Here is a 21,153-nt window from a genome sequence, read left to right as displayed (position 1 = left end):
ACACACTCACAGGCTGAAAAACAAAACAAAACAAAATCACAATATCTCTCACAAAAGGAAAATAAAGCAAAGCTCTATCTCTCCCAAGAGTAATAGGTCAAGACTTTTCAGATGTATGACTAAGATTCTTGCCATAACTAAGTGTATTTTTATTTTTCTTATTCTTGCATAATATTTTGAAAATAGGTGTTCTTTTTTTCAACATGAGAGAGATTTATTTACAAAATACTGTGTGTTAATTCTTTTCTTGACAGAAGGCAAAACACCTCCTTAAAGAAATGGTTCTAATCTTTCTTTATTCAAAGCTGCATGCTTTATTTTTATATGGTCAAAGTAATTTACAAGTCATAAAATGAATTAGTAACCAAGATTTCACTGAAGCAATCTACCATCAGTTCTCAATTTCTTAGAGGTTACATAAATCTTGCCCCTTTTCTTTTAGAACATTTCATGGAAGAACCATAGTATTAGTAGACAAGAACAAGAAGAAAATGGTATAATTTTTGTAGCGGTAGAATGATAGATGTAGCAGTGCCAAGTGACTACAACTTTGGGAAGAAGGACTATGAGAACCTGGGGAAGTACCAGGCCTGAAGGAAGAACCTGAGAATATGTGAAAAGTAAATGCAAACATGATCTCAGTGGTGTGGTATGTGTCTTTGTGTGTAATACACACACACACACACCTGCTTTGTGATCTAAGCTATCCTGCTATATATTGCTTGTTTTGTACATAGTTTGCATTTGCATTGTCTGTTTTCCAATCAACTATTGCAGTATTCTATTAAGGACTCTGTTTCAAAACTGCTAATTTTCACCAAGCTAGTTCTCTCTTTGAACAAGGTACTATTTGTTTGCTCAGTTCTTAACTGATCTTGGCTGATCTCAAAGACTAAGTGGATTTGATTACTAAGTTGGATGAAAGACGATCAGTCAACCCAAAGGCTATAGGCAACACTGGAAAGCTGGAAAAACAACCTCAGATGGCTGTAGTGAAAATTTTCAGTTCTGTTACCAAGAAAACTGCAAATACGTAACTATGAAGTTATCAGAAGTTGAATTCCACTTGGAAAATATGAGGACAAATAGATTGAAGTTTACACTGAATTATAAATCTGAAAAAAAAATTTATAAGATAAAACATGGTAGGTATTTAATGCCTGAAAATTGTCAATAGTATATAAAGGAGTTTTAAATATATGCTGGAAATACAGATGAAACAATATTCTTTTTTACCATCTTGTGGACATGTGATAAAGCAAAAAATATCGGGATCATATTTTTATTTTAATTCAGAAGATTCTTAAAATAAATATAAAACTGAAACAGAAAGTTTTCTGTTTAGCTTTTATGGAAAATAAACTTGAAAGAAGATGTAGAACTTTCTTAATATATATGTTGATAGCAATGACAATCTTAAAAGCCCAAAAATAGAATGATGCACAAATTCTCACAATGGAAGAATGATGGTTAAAATGATTGGGAAAATGGACTGTTTTAAGTATATCTAGGATTTCTTTATTCTATTGGGGAACCACTTCTGGATTTGTCTATGAATTTTCTCAACCATTCAACTCATAGATGTCCCAAAGGTGCTTTTCAAAAGACAACTGGACTTCCTTGGCTTTTTCCCTGAAAATATTTCATCTGTCATCCAAGAAGCTTCTTCAGTTCTGACTGAATAGGACTCCATTCAGTCAGAACTCCACCAGTCAGAACTGAAGAAGCTTCTTGGATGAGTTGAATTCTATACCATTAAACTGAGCAAGAATTTCCATGGAAGATGAAACATGGTATACAAAGAATGTGTGGCTTCAAATAGAGTAGAAATATTTTTATTAAGGGAAAAGATATTCAGAGAAGCTATATATTTTTTCCATGAGAAGTATACTTTTGAAGAACAAGTTGAGTACCAATAAAGAAGAATATTTATAGCTTAAGGTTGAACTTTGGAGTCCTTGGTGTTCTCTAAGCTTGTTTCTTTTCTTGCAGTTGTTTCATTACCCAAACTAGGTAACATTATCAGGTCTATGAAGTACAGAGATCTTCTCTCAATTTATATTCTCATGGCTTGGCCTGTAAATGTTGGTGGTAATAGTCTTGATGGTTTGCTGGTTGAGCTGTTTATTGTTAGCTTGTTTAGCCATTCCTTTGGCCATCAATGAACAAATAGACATAAACTTCTATATATTAAGCAAAAGAGACAACCAACAAGCCAAAAACAGAACAGAGAAACTAAAACATCCCCATTAGCAATCGGCACCCAGATGAGCATAGATTAACACCAAGATTAACATCAGACCAATGATCAAGAAGAAGCAATACTCCAGTCAAGGAACTGCTAAACAAGCTAATAGCGAATGGCCCAACTAAAGACCATTCCTACCAACACTGACAAGTTAAGTTACTAGAATATAAATCGAGAGCAAACCCCATTCCTTACTAGTACTGATGATGTTATCTAGTTTGGGTAAGGAAAGATCTGAAAGAAAATAACCAAGCTCAGAGAGCACCCATCAAAAAGTTGAATATTTATATTATGAGAGCTCTTGCTGCTTAAAACAAAATTTCCCCAATCATCATTCTGCATTGATTTCTAGCAGGTAGCAAGCCAATTTTTGTCCTCAAAGTCAAGCACACTTTCCTTTTGCGTTCTTTGGCTGCATTCAGTGGAAGCCATTTATTTAAAAACTTACCACACAGCAAGAAAAATAATTAATATTAACATAAGCTGTGTGCATTGGTGTTTTTTTTTAAATTAAAAAAAAAGGCAAAAAGGAAACAGGATGGGTGCAGTACTATAGCCATAAGGCAAAGCTCCCTTCTTCCATTTTATGTGAGGCTGACTAAAAATTGAATTACTACTGCTACCATGGCAACCATTCAATCATTTCACAATTCTGCTGGTTTAAACACACATACACACACATGCTACTTCCATACAGAGAAATTCACAATTGCACTTTTTTTATAACCTTCCAAGGAGCAACATGTACCAGAATAAATCAATAGCTGTTTCTGCACTTCAGAACCCATTTGTAACTTTTTATCACCTCCAATCCCCTGTCATTTTCTTATGCAAAATACACAGAAAAACAGATGTTAAGGTATTGGACTCAGAAGATGATAAGATAAGATACAGTAAGGGATTACAGAAGACAACTTGCTTTGGCACTGAAGCTGGCAACTTGTCGGTTTGCAAGTCAAAATACTTCTGTGCAAGATTCAGGATGGATAAACACTTTGATAAATGATACCGACAGTTTGCTTGATGGTTGTATGATTAACTTTAATCACCAAATAACTTTCCTGGAAGCTAGTGTCACCTTTATATTTAAAATAAAGACAATATCTGCAGAACAGAAGCACATGCTTCAAGATGTCACTTTATGTCTCAGACTTCATTTCTTCCAAAGAATTTAACATGCATCCTTGGATATGAAGCACAGTAGTTGTTTTATCAGCTAGTAGACAAAACTCCAGATCTAGGCACTTTAGTGTGGAAATAAATAGCCTTACGTTGGATGTGTGTATCCACCATTATCCATTAATCCACTATCTATTAAACACAAACACAGTAGTTAGTATGTTTGCCTGTGGATGATCTATTCTGGTGTTATTTTCCTTTTATAAAGAGCAATTCAGATTAGGGCAATAGCAACAGAATTAAGCATTATCTAACCTATATAGTAATATCAGGAGCTGTTCCAATTTAATATTACAATTAAAATCATGATAGCATGCTACCTGCTGTGGACTGCAGTAAATGACACAGGTTCATCTAAATTATCACCATCAACCTGGATTGTGACCATCATCCAAAGCCAGTGGCTGTGTTTGAATCAGCCTAAATGACAATCTGTGCTTCTTGGACATAGGTTGCCATTCTTCTTATTAGGATGTGTGAGGGTTGATGTCTCGGGGGTTTGCTACTCTTACATGACTGTGAATACTTTCTTGTTATTTGTGATTCTCTTTCTAATTTTCCTTGAGCCATATAACCAACCGTGCTGCATTATACCTTGAAGATGTGTTTTCACAATTATCTGCTAGGCTTCAGATTTCCTCTCTTAATTACATTAAGGCAGATAATAATCTGACAGTTTGCCTCCAGGAGGCATCTCCTGGATCACAGAAATTTCTCTTCTGCATCCTTCAAGCACAGATGCCAATTCAGAAAAGGTCTGAGGAGCACTTTGGCCAACCTCAATAAAATGAGAATTGCACTTGAAAAGTTACTAACCTACTTAACTGCTCTAGGGCTGATTACCTTTTACAATCACATCCCAATTCTAAATACATTATTTTGAAGGAAGTGCTATTGATTCACTTATAGGGATATTTTCTAAGAGTTGTGTTTTTGATGCACATGTTAATTAACAACCTCTTACAATAACCACTTCTTTGTCTTCAAAGAAGCTTTAAGATCAGGCAAATATCATATTTTCAAGAGCCCCATATTTTAGCTGCATTTTAAACACTGATAAATTTGAAGAATACATTAATCCCATTCTCAACTTATATGCAGAACAAGAAGCCAGTTTTGTCTCCCTTTTCTCTGTTCATTTATTTTAATTATTTGAATACTATTTTAAAAATCAACATGGTTTACACAAAAGGTTAAATAGCAGTAAACTCATCAAAAAAGAGCAAGAATATAGCAACATTAAAATCAACAACATTAAAATCAGCAGGAAATTTAACATTTACGTAACCTATTTACAATGAAACTGCATCATCTCTGACCCACACAAGGCTCTGTTGAGTTCGATAGGCCATGGTTGGGTTCGCACATTGTGCTGGTGACACAATATTGTTTGTTTGAGGTTTTTGTGTACGACATATCATCTCAGTAATACGGGTTGCTTGATTGCCATGGAAAACCCATATCATGCTGGTAGTTGATTTTGCAATGGAAAGTTTTACAATGAAAAGACTAAGATTATCATTTAAGCTTCTTACTCTTCTACAGAGACATACTGCCCAGGAGATTGGCCAATATAGATGTGCAATTCAAGCCTCCAGCAACCTAGAGATGGTTCCACATAGGCAGATGTCCCACAGCAGCACCTCATCTATTCTGCAAATTGGTCCAGGTGGCTGACCAACTAATCAGTCATCCAGGAGCTCATAGCTGGTCATAGCTGAAACTCTCATACTTGTTCACACAATACTAAGCAATTTTTTAAAACCAAAGCTTGCTGAACACATTGTCATGACTCGATTTGTACTTAATATGAAGCCATAACGATTCTTCCATCAAGCTAATCCCAAAATAAAGAAATTATATTACAGCTTAGTGTAATGTATGAAGCCCGCTCCCCTTTTTCCTCTTTCTCAATTCACATGTTTCTCACAATCATAGCTGCTGCTCTGTTAATATTTTGGTGCAAACTGTTCAATTCTGAGGGCAGACTTCCTGGGCCTATGGTGGCTATGTAGTCGTGAAATCTGGGAGCAATAACTCCAGATGAATTGTAGGGGATCAGGCTGAAGAAGATCGAACTGAGTGCTTGCAGCATTAAACAGCACCAGGCAGGTAAAGTGAAGCTGCAAAAGTGGTTTGTAACATATCCATCATATATACAATTAATAGCAGATTTTGCAATCTGTTTTTGTTCTGATAGGTTGTATTAGTTTTATAAAAGATTTGCTATGTATCACAGCATTTGTATAAGAGGAATGTTGCCTTAAAAGAGTATGTCATAAACATTAGAAATTTAAACAATCATAAAAGCATAGAAAATTAGTAAGTAGTTCACAAAAAGCATGGCCGAATATCAAGGGATATATTATCCTAAATTTAAATCTTGGCAGTTTTGAAGTTGAAACACATCATTAATTAAAACAGGTAGAAATAATCAACTTACCAATTGTATTATTGTTTTTGGGGGAATCTTGTTGCAAACATATGATAAAGTCATGAAAATTCTTAAAAGCTATAATGATTTACTTATATGGTTGACGAACTAGGACATTATTATGACAGAAGCAATAATTTAATAATCAGAAAAATGTAAAAAGCCTTTAGGAAGTTTAATGCAATTTACCTACCAACATTAAAGAGAGCTAAGATTTCAGCAAAGAATAAAGCAAAGGATTTAGATGAGAAGATACATTGCATTCACTTACCTTCTCCATGCCAATCTTCAATATTTCCAATCCTGTATGTTTTTCAAGCATATTTTTGTTGTCAGCTGTTAAGAAAATTAAGAATGGCTTTGTTAAAGGGGTTGGGATGGATTTGCATCATATTCTTTCATCACTGTTACACATTTTCGAGCACTCAGATCTTTGCTTCGCCATCCTCACAGAATCACTGTAAAATGGATTAGTATTCAATTTTACAGGGAATAAAAGAAAAGATGAGGGGGGAAAATGGAAACCTCCCTTGACTATTCTATAAATCAGTAAGGCAGCCTCCTGTTAAAACTAGAATGTTGTCAACTTGGTCAACTTTATCATACAATGTGTTCAGTTCATTTATTGAGTGTTCCACCTCTATACTACCACCTCTTACAATATTAAACAACACAGTATCAAAAGTAGAGTCCTTCAAGTTTCTAGGTTCTATCATATCTCAAGACTTAAAATGGATACCTAACAACAAAAACTTCATCAAAAAAGCACAACGAAGAAGGTTCTTTCTGCACCAACTCAGAAAGCTCAAACTGCCCAAAGAGCTGCTGATTCAGTTCTACAGAGGAATGATTGAGTCTGTCATCTGCACCTCCATAATTGTTGGGTTTGGCTCTGTAACCAAACAAGACAAACACAGACTTCAACAGTCAATTAGAACTGCAGAAAAAACAATTGCTACTGACCTGCCTTCCATTGAGGATCTGTATACTGCATGAGTCAAAAAGAGGGCTGTGAAAATATCTACAGACCCCTCATATCCTGGACATAAATTGTTTCAACTTCTACCCTCAAAATGATGCTATAGGGCACTGCACACAGGAACAACTAGAGACATGAACAGTTTTTTTCCAAACGCCATCACTCTGCTTAACTAATTCCCACAACACTGGCAAATAATTTACTAAGACTGGATTATTATTATTATTCTCTTCCTTACTAGTATCTATCTCTTCCCACTTATTACTATAACCATATTGCTTGTATCTTTCAATTATATTGTTTTTATTTATTTCCTAGTACAATTTGATAGCTTATTAGTAACCTTGACTATCACTAAGTGTTGTATCTTTTTATTCTCGATTAATGTATTTTATTCTCCTTATGTACACTGAGAGCATATACACCAAAGACAAATTCCTTGTGTGTCCAATCATACTTGGCCAATAAAGAATTTTATTATTCTTCCTGTTTTCAGTTGTTGATCTAAATGGAGTCAGGTGGAGCTATTAGGAAGCTAGCTGACTTTAGAATAGCTATGTTAGCTCACACAAGCTCTTCAAAAGCTGGTTCTAGTAAACATTTGATGATCTCCCGGAAACCTAGGACTAAAAAGTACACAGGGAAGTTGAAAACACATTTCCAGAAGAAGGAAAAGGAAAACATTTTCCTATCACAAATAGAGAGTTGCATGGGTATGTTCATATAGTCAGAGAAGCTGAAATTAATTCAATCAGGTTTTTACTGTTTTAAGCAACTCAGAACCAAAATTATATGAAGCTTCCCAAGCTTTGAATAAATCCCCCTAAACCTCTTCAAAGATTATTATTTCAATATGAGAAAAGGTGAACATTATTAAATATATTGCAATAGCACTTATATACCGTTTCATAGTGCTTTTACAGCCCTCTCTAAGCAGTTTACAGAGCCAGCATCTTGCCCCCAACAATCTGGGTCCTCATTTTACTCACCTCGGAAGGATGGAAGGCTGAGTCAACCTTGAGCCAGTGAGATTCAATCTGCTGAACTGAAGCTAGCAGTCAGCTGAAGTAGCCTGCAGTTCTACAGTCTAACCACTGTGCCACCTCGGCTCTTATATGGTTACTAATAAGTTTGATTGTATTTAATTTAAATATATTTAAATTCAGCCAAATTTATTTTTTTCCAAAATATTAATTTATTTAATTTTCCAGATTCCCTCAACTCTTAGGATGCAGCTGTCAAGTCCAATTGATCATCCTCTCTCCAAATTCTGTATCCCAAGTAAGTAAACGCATCAAACCAGGTACAGAGAATTAGCCATTTGGAAAGATACCCATTCATACAAGAGGCATTCTCCATGTACAGTACTTCTGTAGGTTGACTGTTAGCTCCAAGAAGTCTCAGCAAATTATGTGGGTGTCATGAAAGATATTATTTTGACTGAAACTAGTTAAGAATCATGATGACTAAGAATAGAATTCTTTATTGGCCAAGTGTGATTGGATACACAAGGAATTTGTCTTTGGTATATATTCTCTCAGTGTACATAAGGTGAATAAAATACATTCATCGAGAATAAAAAGATACAACAGTGATAGTCAAGGTTATTAATAAGCTATCAAATCGTACTAGGAAACAAATAAAAACAATATAATTGAAAGATACAAGCAATATGGTTATAGTAATAAGTGGGAAGAGATAAATACCAGTAAGGAAGAGAAGAATAATAGTAATACAGTCTTAGTAAATTATTTGACAGTATTGTGGGAATTAGTTGTTAAGCATAGTGATGGCATTTGGGAAAAAACAAGATAGAAACAGTGTAGTCTAAATTCCCTTCCACACTGATGTTATGATTAAGAAAAAAATATTCACTCTTTATCTTTATTTATCTGATAATATTGTTCTTGTTCAGTTTCTGTTCAACTGTTTATATACACAGAGTCAGTCCTGACCTTTCTTACTTCAGGTGAAAGATTCAGATGATACCCTAGCAATTTCTTGCAACAAGTTTGAATTGGATGGCCAAATGGATAGTGCTACAGGATTTAGTGTGGAATTGCATTCTCTATTAACAGAGGATAGATGGAAAATACAGATCTGAATACAAACACTTCATACTCCTGCCCTCTCAATAATTCAACACAGGGGTGGGTTGCTGGGGGTTGTCAGGGGTTCATGAAAACCTCTAGCTAAGATTCTATGCAGTTCAGAGAACCCCAAAATTCCACTCCTGGCTCCCATCCCTCCCAGGAGTCCCCACACAACCCATTTTGGATGCAGGTAAGTGCAGGGCGAGGCTTGGGGAGGGCGAAGAATGGGCCTACAGAAAGTTCAGGAGGCCCATTTCTGGTCTCCAGAGGGCCTCCAGAGCCTGGGGGGGCATTTTCGCCCTCCCAGAGGCTCAAGGAAAGCCTCTGGAGCCTGGGGAGGGCAAAAACACCCCACCACCATGATGCAGGAGGCTGACTAGGCCACGCCCACCATGGCCATGACCACCTAGCAACCAGGCAGAGAACCCCTTGCTAAAATTTTTGAAGCCCACCCCTGGTTCAGCACCCAATGCCAAAGACAGCCTCACTATTCCTGATGGTAGGACTAGCCTTGTTCATTTCATTTTCTAAGTAAGTTCAGTTATTTTCCAGGATCATAGTTTAGAAACAGAAATCCGTGACTAATTTAATTCATTCTTACTATTTAGGCATTTACTCAGTGTTATGTGGATTTAAACACTCAACTAACATCAGCCTTATTTATCTTCCCATTTCCCCAGAAAGAAGGGTTAGTAAATGTTATTCAATCTTTTTTGCATAAAAAGAAGGGCAAACTAAGGCATAGATTTAAGTCAGATCACCTTAGCCTCCATGAATCAATGCTGCAGCGGTGATTAAAATTCAGTACTTTGCCAACACAGTGATCTTATACTATAAGCCTATGGATCTTAATATGTATTCTTTGTAATATACACGTACCATGTTAATCTAACAATAAACAGATCATGCAGCTGAGTTGATTTCAAACACTCAAACAACTAAAAAGAAAATGCCTCAAACCCCACTGATAATGTGAATTCATGGTTGCTCTTTGTTGAGAACCACTTATGAAATGAATTCTGCTATACAAATATCAACTATTTTTTCCAAAGGAGCATATATATTTCACATTTCGGCTTCTCCAAGATAATGCCCAAAGGATATGGAAATGTCAGTGATTTTTTTTCCCTTTATTCTCTAATCCTGATTTTTTTGCTTTTATAATTTTTTACAAAGTGTAAATTTCATCGTAGTCTTTAAGGAGTTTACTGGTGGTTACATTCACTTTATTTAATTATTTATTTAGACAGGTTATGGTGGAAAATTCCTGGTTGGTATAATGATCCAGAGTGCTTATTTTTCTTACCCAATGTAATAATTTTTTCTATGATGGACTTAGCTAGCCTTCTAAGAAATCTCCAAATTTGATAGTGAAAAAAAAAAAATCTATGACTAGGAAAAGTTTGGAAGTCCTCAAGGGCAATTCAATAGCTGATTTTAGCTTAGCTTAGAAGAAGGTTATGCCAAAAAGCACTGCTTGGTCCTGTTCTTTCCATTTTTCAGTTATGAATGCCTAATTTACTTTGCAAAATGCTGGTATATCCTTATCCAACTTTAAGAGCCATCGTGGCTCAGTGGTTAAAATGCAGTACTGCAAGCTACTTCTGCTGACTGCTGGCTGTCTGCAAGCCGGCAGTTCGAATTTCACCAGGCTCAAGGTTGACTTAGGCTTCCATCCTTCTGAGATTGGTAAAATGAAGACCCAAATTGTTGGGGGCAATAGGCTGACTCTGTAAACCGCCTAGAGAGGGTGTAAAGCACTGTGAAGTGGTATGTAAGTGCTATAGCTATTGTTATTATTGTTGTGATTGTTATCCTTTCCATTATAGTTTTTTTTGCCCCTTCCACATTCCTTCCTTTTCCTCAGCTTCAAAATTGATATGCGCTTGTTTAATCACCTGTAATTTCTTTGTTTGCTAATTGAAATTTGGAATTCAGCAGTTTTGCTTATCATGAAAACAAGCACAAAAGCAGTATGCTTGCCCAATTATGAGAAGGGGGTCATGGAGGAGATAAAGGAAAGTCTTGAGTCAAGAGGGAAAAGAAATAACCATGATTGCTGGCACTGAATGGAATCGAGCACTATAATATCTCCAGAAGTATCTTCCATTGAGCTTCTTTTTCTTATCTTTCTGTTTAAAAGATTGCCCTTCAGATAAGATACAAAAGGGAAGAAAAAAATGTAGACCAAAGAGATGCTGTAAAATTGTCACAATTAACCATCTGCATCCACCTAGAGGAGGCCTCAATCCTGTCTGTTGGAGGAGTCTTGCGAGATCTGTTATGGATTATTATGGCAATCAGTTTCAAGGCTATAGTTCTTTCTGCTGGAAAATGGCTTCTCCTCCACTCCAACACACAGTGGCAGAAATAAATTATGCTGCTCAGGAAGTTCACCTTTAGAGACTCAAAGCTCTGAGCTGTGGCAACCTCTCTATCTCGTTGAACACTCAGCAACCATCGAGTTGTGCTGCTTAATAGAGCAAGGCCATTAAGTTGTCCCCATTGTAATTTAGATCACAGAAGAGACTTCTACAGATTTTTCAGGTTAAAATAACTGGTATAAAGAGAGCAAGCGATATTATTGCACCATAGCTACGTGCTTAATTATATGGAATTGTCAAGTGCAAAGAATTATTCTGATAAATTAAAATACTAATTAAATAGACTATTGCTGAATTCTGAGAACATTATAAGATTCCACTTCCTCAGGTAATTTGCATATCTTCATCGCTGAATTTAATTTTAATGGACTTCTTTTTAAATGTGTATTCAAGAACTGGTTGCGAGTTTTTAAACACATGGGAATATTTTTTAATTGCCTTAAAAGAGGAGCACCCATTTCTTTCATCTTTTCTAGAAATGTTTGCAATTCAAATTGTATTTTTAATAATTAAGAAAATGTTACAGGTGTATTGATGAGATTTATCCTTTTGTATTTTCTAAATAATCATTTTTCAAACCTATCAGTATTAAAATGCAAAGAACAAGATCTCAATTTACTGCAGATGGAAATATGGTATTTAACACCTGTGCTAAAAGTTTAATATGGTTCTATTTCTCTCAGTACTCGTACAAATCACATGATGTACAAAACCACACCCATGCTTTAAATACATGGCTTAATAAAAATATTTAAAGCATTTATTGTTAAAAAGCATGCTCTTTTTTCTGCACTATATCCTTCTGAAATATGGTTACATTCTGCTTCTAACCACCAATTCTTAATCTAAGTAAAACCATTTATTTTGGTTTTTTTAATTTTTACTTTGAAAAATATTTTCTTTTTATCAGAGTGATATAATCCACCACTTTTAAGGATTCTGGAAAAATTAATGTAGTATGCATTTTAAACTGAACTAATTTTCTCTTCTGGGACACATATGATACGTAACTATCCTTTGATTTTATATTTCTGTGAAACAGTCCCATAATGAAAAAAGCATATAAAATCTATACATTCAAGAAAAAGCATATAAAAAGTTCATGATATTCATTTTGACCCACTGGAGAAGAGCCTAATGCTGGGAAAGATTGAGGGCAAAAGAAGAATGGGATGACAGAGAATGAGGTGGCTGGATGGAGTCACTGAAGCAGTCAACGTGATCTTAAATGGACTTCAGAGGATGGTAGAGGACAGGAAGGCCTGGAGAAACATTGTCCATGGGGTCGCGATGGGTTGGACACGACTTCACAACTAACAACAATCCATTTTGAATATGTGTGTTGAGATCAATGCAAACAAAAGTGCACGTAAATGTGGAAATACTGGTATAAATTCGGCCTTCGCAACATTTGGAAATATAGAAACTTTATCAGTACCCAGTCTTCCCATTTACAGTATAATGATTTCATTACAGCTATTTTTAGCCTTAAAAAATTATTAAAAGTTTTCAAACACATAATTGTTTACTAGCAATCACATTAAATTTTTGACTTTCAACCATAGAGGAATTGATTGTGTAAACTTACATGATTAATTTCACTGCACCATTGCCTGTTTACTAGGTTCAAAGGCAACAAATATGACTCATCCAGATTTCTGTCTTATAGCTATAGGTCTGCCTAAATTATCTGAAGAATCATGAATTGCCATTGTTACTTTCATCAATAAGCTCTCACTGTACAATTTATGTCTCTAATCGCCTGAGTTGAAAGCAGAAACAATAGGCAAGATTCAATGTTAAAAGAAATAACAGAGAAGGAACTATTGATTTATTTTTAAAGTAGTACACATTTAGTAATTTATTCAATGTTTCATATTCCAATTATTGATTCTGAACCGAAGCTAAAATATTGGGTGTGGACAAGAAAATCTCCATCAAGCTATGTCAGGAATTTTATTAAAAGATGTTATAAGTGAAACTTCCCACGCTTATCTGGTTGCTGTGAACTAAACTTTACAAACTTTCTATGAAGGAAGGGGAAAATACAAATGGAGACAAAGGAAGAAAAATATGGTTGAATCTTAAATTATTCTAATAGTAGATATATTATTTCTGAAAATCAACATAATTTCTCTGCATATAAATAGCCCATCTTGTCCATGTTCTTTGAACGGATCCCACACTATCCATATTCATAGTCACATACATAATTGTTATCTACTGGATTCAATAGACCACAGCTGCGATATAAGGATATCTGCAAGAGGGACCTAAAGCCCCTGGAAAGGCCCTGGGAGTGGACATTAACAACTGGGAAACTTTGACCTCCGATCATTCAGCTTGGAGGCTAAAGACGCAGCATGGCCTCCTCCAGTTCGAAGAGACATTTGTTCGGCAGGCTGAGTCAAAGAGATAGGCTGGGCAGGAGACAGAATGTATCTGCCCTCAGTGTGGAAGGGATTGCCACTCTCGAATTGGCCTTTTTAGCCACACTAGATGCTGTTTCCAGAGCATGATACCATAGTCTTTTGAGACTGAAGTATGCCATGTCGTATTGTCAGATTCAATAAGTGATTCTTACAACCCTTACTGTATAATTAATCTTTCACTTATGACTACATTTGGGATGGGAATTTCCATTGTTAAGCAAAATGGTTGTTAAATGAATCATACCCAATTTTATGTCCTTTTTTTCCCCCATGTTGTTTAAGCAAATCACTGCAGCTGTTAAATGAATCAGGCAGTTCTTAAGCAAATCTGGCCTCCCATTGATTTGGCCTCCCAGAAGATGATTGAATCGCAAATAGCAATCACATCATCCTGGAAGGTTGCAAACATTGAAAATACACGCCGATTGCCAAGTGTCCAAATTTTGATCATGTGACTGTGGGAAAGTTGTGCCCTTTGTAAGTGCAAGGACCGGTTGTAAATCACATTTTTCAGTGCTGTTTTAACTTTGTATGGTAACTAAATGATTGATTGTAAAATGAGGATTACCTATATACAATTTTTATACACACTTTAGTCATTGATCAGTAGTGTAATGAATATAATCACTTTTGTAATTACATCCAATTTTCAAGGAATAGATAAATCCTACCTTTTACGCATGTAAATTAAGAACACTATAAAGTCTTTAAATTTAAAATCCTGTATTAAAACATAGTAGCCATTATAAAGCCAGTGTTCATATATGGTACTGAGGTTTCAATGCTGTGGATCGCATTTTCTTTATCTTTTATGTGAGGTAAATCCCTTTCAATAGTAAATTGGGGGAGAAAAATGAAAATTTCAGCACACATCCTTTGATTATATTCTTCCTTTTTAAAGGCAGTAAAAGGCCTAAAAATCTTGCCTAAAGTTCATTTTGACTATGTAGGAAGATACATTCAGTATAGTACATTATACATACAATAAATAATACAGTGTGTGTGTATGCATATGTATTGATTGGTTAATTATATGCCATCAAATAAGGGTAAACTGTTAATGTCTACATTGTTTCCATGATTATCTATTTTCTGATCATTCGGGTCTTCCAACATTCAAACAATGCACAATTGCTGTTGTACTATGAGCCCATCTTTGTTTAGCATATGCAACCAACTTTTGACTTGCTTTAGTGGTATATCCTTATATTGTTCCTGAAGCAGGGGAAAACTCTCCAAAACTTCATAATTCTTAGTTTGGCTGAGAACTCTTAAGAGCTGTGGTGGGATGCATTTCAAGAGAACCATTGGGTTCGGTCTGAGGTATAGCAAAAAGAGGATCCCAAAGAATTTCTTAAATAAGATGGATCATAAAGGTGATTTTGGACCAAGAATTCAGGAAAACAGCATAAATGAAGTCCTGGAGGAGGCAATTGTGACCAGAACTGAAGCAATTTTCTTCTTTCTCCCAATATGTTTTTCAGCAACCTCATTTAATGGGGAAAAAAAATAAGCTTTTTAGCTCTTGCTTAAACTAACACCAAAATTGTTGCTGATTTACATAAACTACAGAGATCTATAGGTAAATGTTAGCTTTAGCTTTCTATCCTAACCTGCCTTTTAATTCTCCCAGGAAAACCTCCATGCCCACAGTTAATACAGAAGATTAGATTTCTCTTGACACAGCATTGTTTCTCTCTTCCCATCTTATTCCTTTTAAGCTAAGCATATTTGGCCGTTTTATTTATTTATTTCCAATTACAATACCACACTAGAGAGATTCCTAATTTTAAGAACATCTTTTCCTAGCTATGTTACTCGCACTAGAGTGACAATATGGCTGAATTAAACGGTCAGACACAATTCTGAAATGTTTCCTTTTTCCATATTCAAAGGGATTTTTTTTGTCAAAGAGAAGGGCCAAGAGGTTGCAGAGAAAGCTATCTTTGCCCCGCCTTTCATATTCAAAGGCAGGGAAATATGTAAGACCTTCACATTTTGCTTGCTTCTTTACTAATCTCTGGCAAAGCTGCAATGAAAACGGAGCCACTGAAAGGCTAAACTGCATGGTAATAACAGTGACAGCCTTGTAAATGTTATGTCAAATCCAATTTTCAACTCATTTTTCAAGTGATTTTAATTAGATATTGTTTCAACCTCTCTTGCATTAATATAATTTTTCATAGAAACATTTCAGCTTCTGATCTATTGAATGGGACCTCCCCCCTCCATGACTGGAGCTTGATGCTTTGAATAATTCAAAATAAGATTTTTTTTTATTTACAGCCATTTTCAGCAGACTGTCTGCATGCAGACCAATAGACCCAGAATTGTTTATTTTTGCTGATGTCAGGGAAGCTTCTCCCAGCTCTTTCATAGACGTAAACAGACAGACCCCACCACATGAAAAGCTGGGATTGTATAACAATGCCAATAATTGCACACCATCATTTTCCTTCAGTTAGAACTAGGCCAGTCATCTAACTCAGGGGTCCCCAATTCGTCGCCAGAAATCCGTCCGTGCAAACAAGCAAAGTCCCATCTGCAGGATGCAGGCAGCATGCGAAACCACGCCCCCTGCAGTCTGCAGAAAAACCTCTCTCCACAGAATCGGTCATTGGTGCCCGAAAGGTTGGGGGCTGCTGATCTAACTCAAGGACTCATAGCCAACAAATCAGATTAATTCCAAACAATAAACTAAAAAAAAAAATAGCTACAACTCCTCCTCCATTCTACATATAGTTCTGCACTACTATTAATCTTCTCATCGTTCCCATCACCCATCTCCTTCCACTTATGACTGTATGACTGTAACTTTGTTGCTTGTATCCTTATGATTTATATTGATATTGATTGGTTCCTGATAGCTTATTTGTACCCTATGACTATCATTAAGTGGTGTACCTTATGATTCTTGATGAATGTATCTTTTCTTTTATGTACGCTTGTGTATGCACCAAGACAAATTCCTTGTGTGTCCAATCACACTTGGCCAATAAAAATTCTATTCTATTCTATTCTATTCTATTCTATTCTATTCTATTCTATTCTATTCTATTCTATTCTATTCTATTCTATTCTATTCTACTCTACTCTACTCTACTCTACTCTACTCTATTCTATTCTATTCTATTCTATTCTATTCTATTCTATTCTATTCTATTCTATTCTATATAACTGTCTACATAACGTCCAATACCACTTTAAAAGAGTCTGTGGAAATTCTCAGTCATCCAGGTCATGGTTGTCCCAAAGTTGCTTTTTCAAAAGGCAACTGGACTTCGTTTTTCTTTGAAGACATTTCTCTTCTCATCCAAGAAGTTTCTTCAGAACTGAAGAAGCTTCTTGGATGAGAAATGAAATATCTGCAAGGAAAAACAAAGTCCGGCTGCCTTTTGAAAAAACAACTTTGGGACACCTAAAAAAAAAAGCATTCCCCTTTGTTGTGGTAAAAAATGCCTTTTTTAATACAATGCTCAAACATGTTCCTCTGTTCTCCTTGGTTTTTTAAACAATATTGATAGTCCTTGGCTTATGATCCTAATAGAGGACAGAATTTTCATCATAAGTCCTGATGTCCTTAAATCAAGCCACTCATGTAACCAACCTAATTTTATAACCTTTTGTTTTGCAGCAGTCATAAAGTGAATGCTATGATCATAAGACAAGTCTATTCATTTCTATGAGAGGTTTTTTTTTGTTTTTTGTTTGCAAGAAGGCCAGAAACAAAAAAACTGGTTGCCAAGTGCCCAAAATGCGGTCATTTGACCATGAATAAGTGCTGCCATTGGAACTCTGGAACCAGAGTTCCTTTGGGGCATACGCTGTAATAAGCAACTGGTCAGACACACCAACAACAGCCAAGCCTCCTACAACTGACCCCATTTCATTGGGTTCACAACCCCTAGTGATCACAGAAAAGGAAGTGCAGGACCTATTTCACAGACAAAAGCCAGGAAAAGCTCCAGGCCCAGACAAGATAACTCCTTCTTGCTTAAAAGTCTGTGCTGACCAATTGGCCCCCATCTTCACCCATATTTTCAATAAATCACTAGAGATGTGCTATGTTCCTTCTTGCTTCAAACGCTCTACCATCATCCCAGTGCCGAAGAAGCCCACCATCAAGGAACTGAATGACTACAGACCAGTTGCTCTAACATCTGTAGTCATGAAAACCTTTGAAAGGCTAGTGCTTTCCTACCTGAAAACCATCACGAATCCGCTCTTAGACCCCTTGCAATTTGCATACCGAGCAAATAGATCAACAGATGATGCTGTTAATATGGCTCTGCACTACATCCTACAACATCTTGAGTCTCCAAAGACCTATGCAAGGGTCCTTTTTGTAGACTTTAGTTCAGCATTCAATACCATCATTCCAGACATTCTTCTAACTAAGCTAAACCAGCTACAGGTACCGGAACAGACTTGTAAGTGGATCACAAGCTTCCTAACAAACAGGAAGCAGCAGGTGAAGCTAAGCAAGATCACATCAAATACCTGTACAATTAGCACAGGGGCCCCAAGGCTGTGTGCTCTCCCACTTCTCTTCTCTCTGTATACCAATGACTGCATCTCCAATGATCCATTTGTTAAGCTACTGAAGTTCGCAGATGACACAACAGTGATTGGTCTCATTCGAGACAATGACGAATCCGATATAGACGAGAGGTCGAACGACTAGCCTTGTGGTGCAACCAAAACAATCTGGAACTGAACACACTCAAAACCGTAGAAATGGTGGTAGACTTTAGGAAAACCCTTCCATACTTCCACCTCTCACAATACTTGACAACACAGTATCAACAGTAGAAACCTTCAAATTTCTGGGTTCTATCATATCGCAAGATCTCAAATGGACAGCTAACATCAAAACATCATTAAAAAGGACAACAAAGAATGTTCTTTCTGCGCCAACTCAGTAAGCTCAAACTGCCCAAGGAGCTGCTGATCCAATTCTACAGAGGAATTATTGAGTCTGTCATTTGCACCTCTATAACTGTCTGGTTCGGTTCTGCAACCCAACAAGAAAAACACAGACTTCAGAGGATAATTAGAACTGCAGAAAAATAATTGCTACCAACTTGCCTTCCATTGAGGACCTGTATACTGCACGAATCAAGAAGAGGGCCGTGAAAATATTTGCAGATCCCTCGCATCCTGGACATAAACTGTTTCAACTCCTACCCTCAAAACGACGCTATAGAGCACTGCACACCAGAACAACTAGACACAAGAACAGTTTTTTCCCGAAGGCCATCACTCTGCTAAACAAATAATTCCCTCAACACTGTCAGACTATTTACTGAATCTGCACTACTATTAATCGTTTCATAGTTCCCATCACCAATCTCTTTCCACTTATGACTGTATGACTATAACTTGTTGCTGGCAATCCTTATGATTTATATTGATATATTGATCATCAATTGTGTTGTAAATGTTGTACCTTGATGAACGTATCTTTTCTTTTATGTACACTGAGAGCATATGCACCAAGACAAATTCCTTGGGTGCCCAATCACACTTGGCCAATAAAATTCTATTCTATTCTATTAAGTGAGGACTTAATTGTATGAGAAATAAATATGATGGCATCTTTGTTAATTTGGAACAATTAAAATCAAGCTCATCTGCTAATGATATCATGCGTGTGTCCACACAATTATCTGGTGGCTCAGCAGACTGGTCTGCCTGTTATTAACACAGCTGCTTGCAATTACTGCAGGTTCAAGCCCCACCAGGCCCAAGGTTGACTCAGCCTTCCATCCTTTATAAGGTAGGTAAAATGAGGACCCAGATTGTTGGGGGCAATAAAGTTGACTTTGTATATAATATACAAATGGATTAAGACTATTGCTTGACACAGTGTGTAAGCCGCCCTGAGTCTTCGGAGAAGGGCGGGATATAAATGCAAATAAAATAAAAAAATAAAATAAAAAAATCTTCACAAAAATACAGAATTGGTTGCCATTGCCAACTTCTACAATCTTTTTAAAACTTCAGCCTCCCCAAAGTCCTGGGGTTGCCTGATGATCTCCCATTCAACCCTGCACAACTTTCTGAGATCAGCTAAGGTCAGCCAGGATCTACTACTGAACTGAGCATCACAAACTGATTAATAAATCAAAGATAGTGAATCTGTGACCCTGCAAAGTAGGTAAATGGAAATATGCAGCATTCAATCCAACATTAGTCAACACAAATAGGAAGTATAAAAGTTATAGTCTAGCACAATTGCTAAATCTGTTCCCTCATTGTTTTTTAAACAAGATTGTGTTTCTATATTTCTATTTAATAATTTTCCTGCTAACCTAGTAGTTCAAAAGCATACAAATGCAAGTAAATAGGTACCACTTCATTGGGAAGATTACTGCGTTCTTTATTTTTATGTTGGCCAAATGGTGACAGAGATGTCTCTCCATGCAGGCTCCCTCAGCTGAAAATCAGAGATAAGCACCATCTATAAGCACTCAGACTGTAAGGTAAAGGTAAAGGTTCCCCTCTCACATATGTGCTAGTTGGCCGGCATGACTAGGGATTCGAACCGCTGAACTGCCGACCTTTCAATTGACAAGTTCAGCATCTTAGCCACCGAGCCATTGCATCCCTTTTATTCAGATTATACCGCTTGGTAATATACTACGTTTTTACTGACAATGTTGTTTTCTGGACTTCCCATGGGATCTTCCTCAAACTGAAATGTTTGCCAGATAGGAACTATTTTATTTATTTATTTATTTATTTATTTATTTATTTATTTATTTATTTATTTATTTATTTATTTATTTATTTTGTCACAACAATATATGTAAGTATCATACAAAAAGATTATATAGTAAATAAACACATATATGGGTAAATATAAGGAGGTATAAGCATATATATAGGAAGGAGAAAAGAAAAAACAATAGGACAGGAATGGTAGGCACGTTTGTGCGCTTATGCATGCCCCTTATGGTCCTCTTAGGAATGGGGTGAGGTCAATAGTAGAAAGTTTTTGGATAAAACTTTTAGGATTATGGGAAGAGACCACAGAGTCAGGTAAAGTATTCCAAGCACTGATGATTCTGTTACAGAAGTCATATTTTCTGCAATCTAGATTAAAGCGGTTGACATTAAGTTTAAATCTATTAGTTGCTCTAGTATTATTGCAATTAAAGCTGAAGTAGTCTTTAACAGGAAGGACATTACAATAGATGATTCTGTGAGTTAAACTTAGGTCTTGTCGAAGGCGACGGAGTTCCAAGTTTTCTAAGCCTAGGATTTCAAGTCTGGTGGGATAGGGTATTTTATTGTTTTCAGAGGAATGGAGAACTCTTCTTGTAAAATATTTCTGGACACGTTCAATTGTATTGATGTCAGAGATGTGGTGAGGGTTCCAAACAGGCGAGCTGTATTCTA

General features: G+C 36.2%; 1 protein-coding gene across 1 annotated transcript in view; it reads right to left on the bottom strand.

Moving 5' to 3' along the window:
- Positions 1 to 21,153, bottom strand: part of PTPRN2 (protein tyrosine phosphatase receptor type N2) — a 925,005-nt gene that overhangs the window by 418,816 nt on the left and 485,036 nt on the right. The window contains exon 12 of the mRNA XM_058179748.1: positions 6,133 to 6,197. Coding sequence (XP_058035731.1) covers positions 6,133 to 6,197 — 65 coding nt within the window. The remainder of the gene's footprint in view (positions 1 to 6,132; positions 6,198 to 21,153) is intronic.

Source organism: Ahaetulla prasina, chromosome 4 (assembly GCF_028640845.1).
Source record: "Ahaetulla prasina isolate Xishuangbanna chromosome 4, ASM2864084v1, whole genome shotgun sequence".
NCBI classification, from domain to species: domain Eukaryota; kingdom Metazoa; phylum Chordata; class Lepidosauria; order Squamata; family Colubridae; genus Ahaetulla; species Ahaetulla prasina.
Note: the sequence above shows the minus strand (reverse complement) of the source record. Positions and strands in the feature narration are given on the sequence as shown.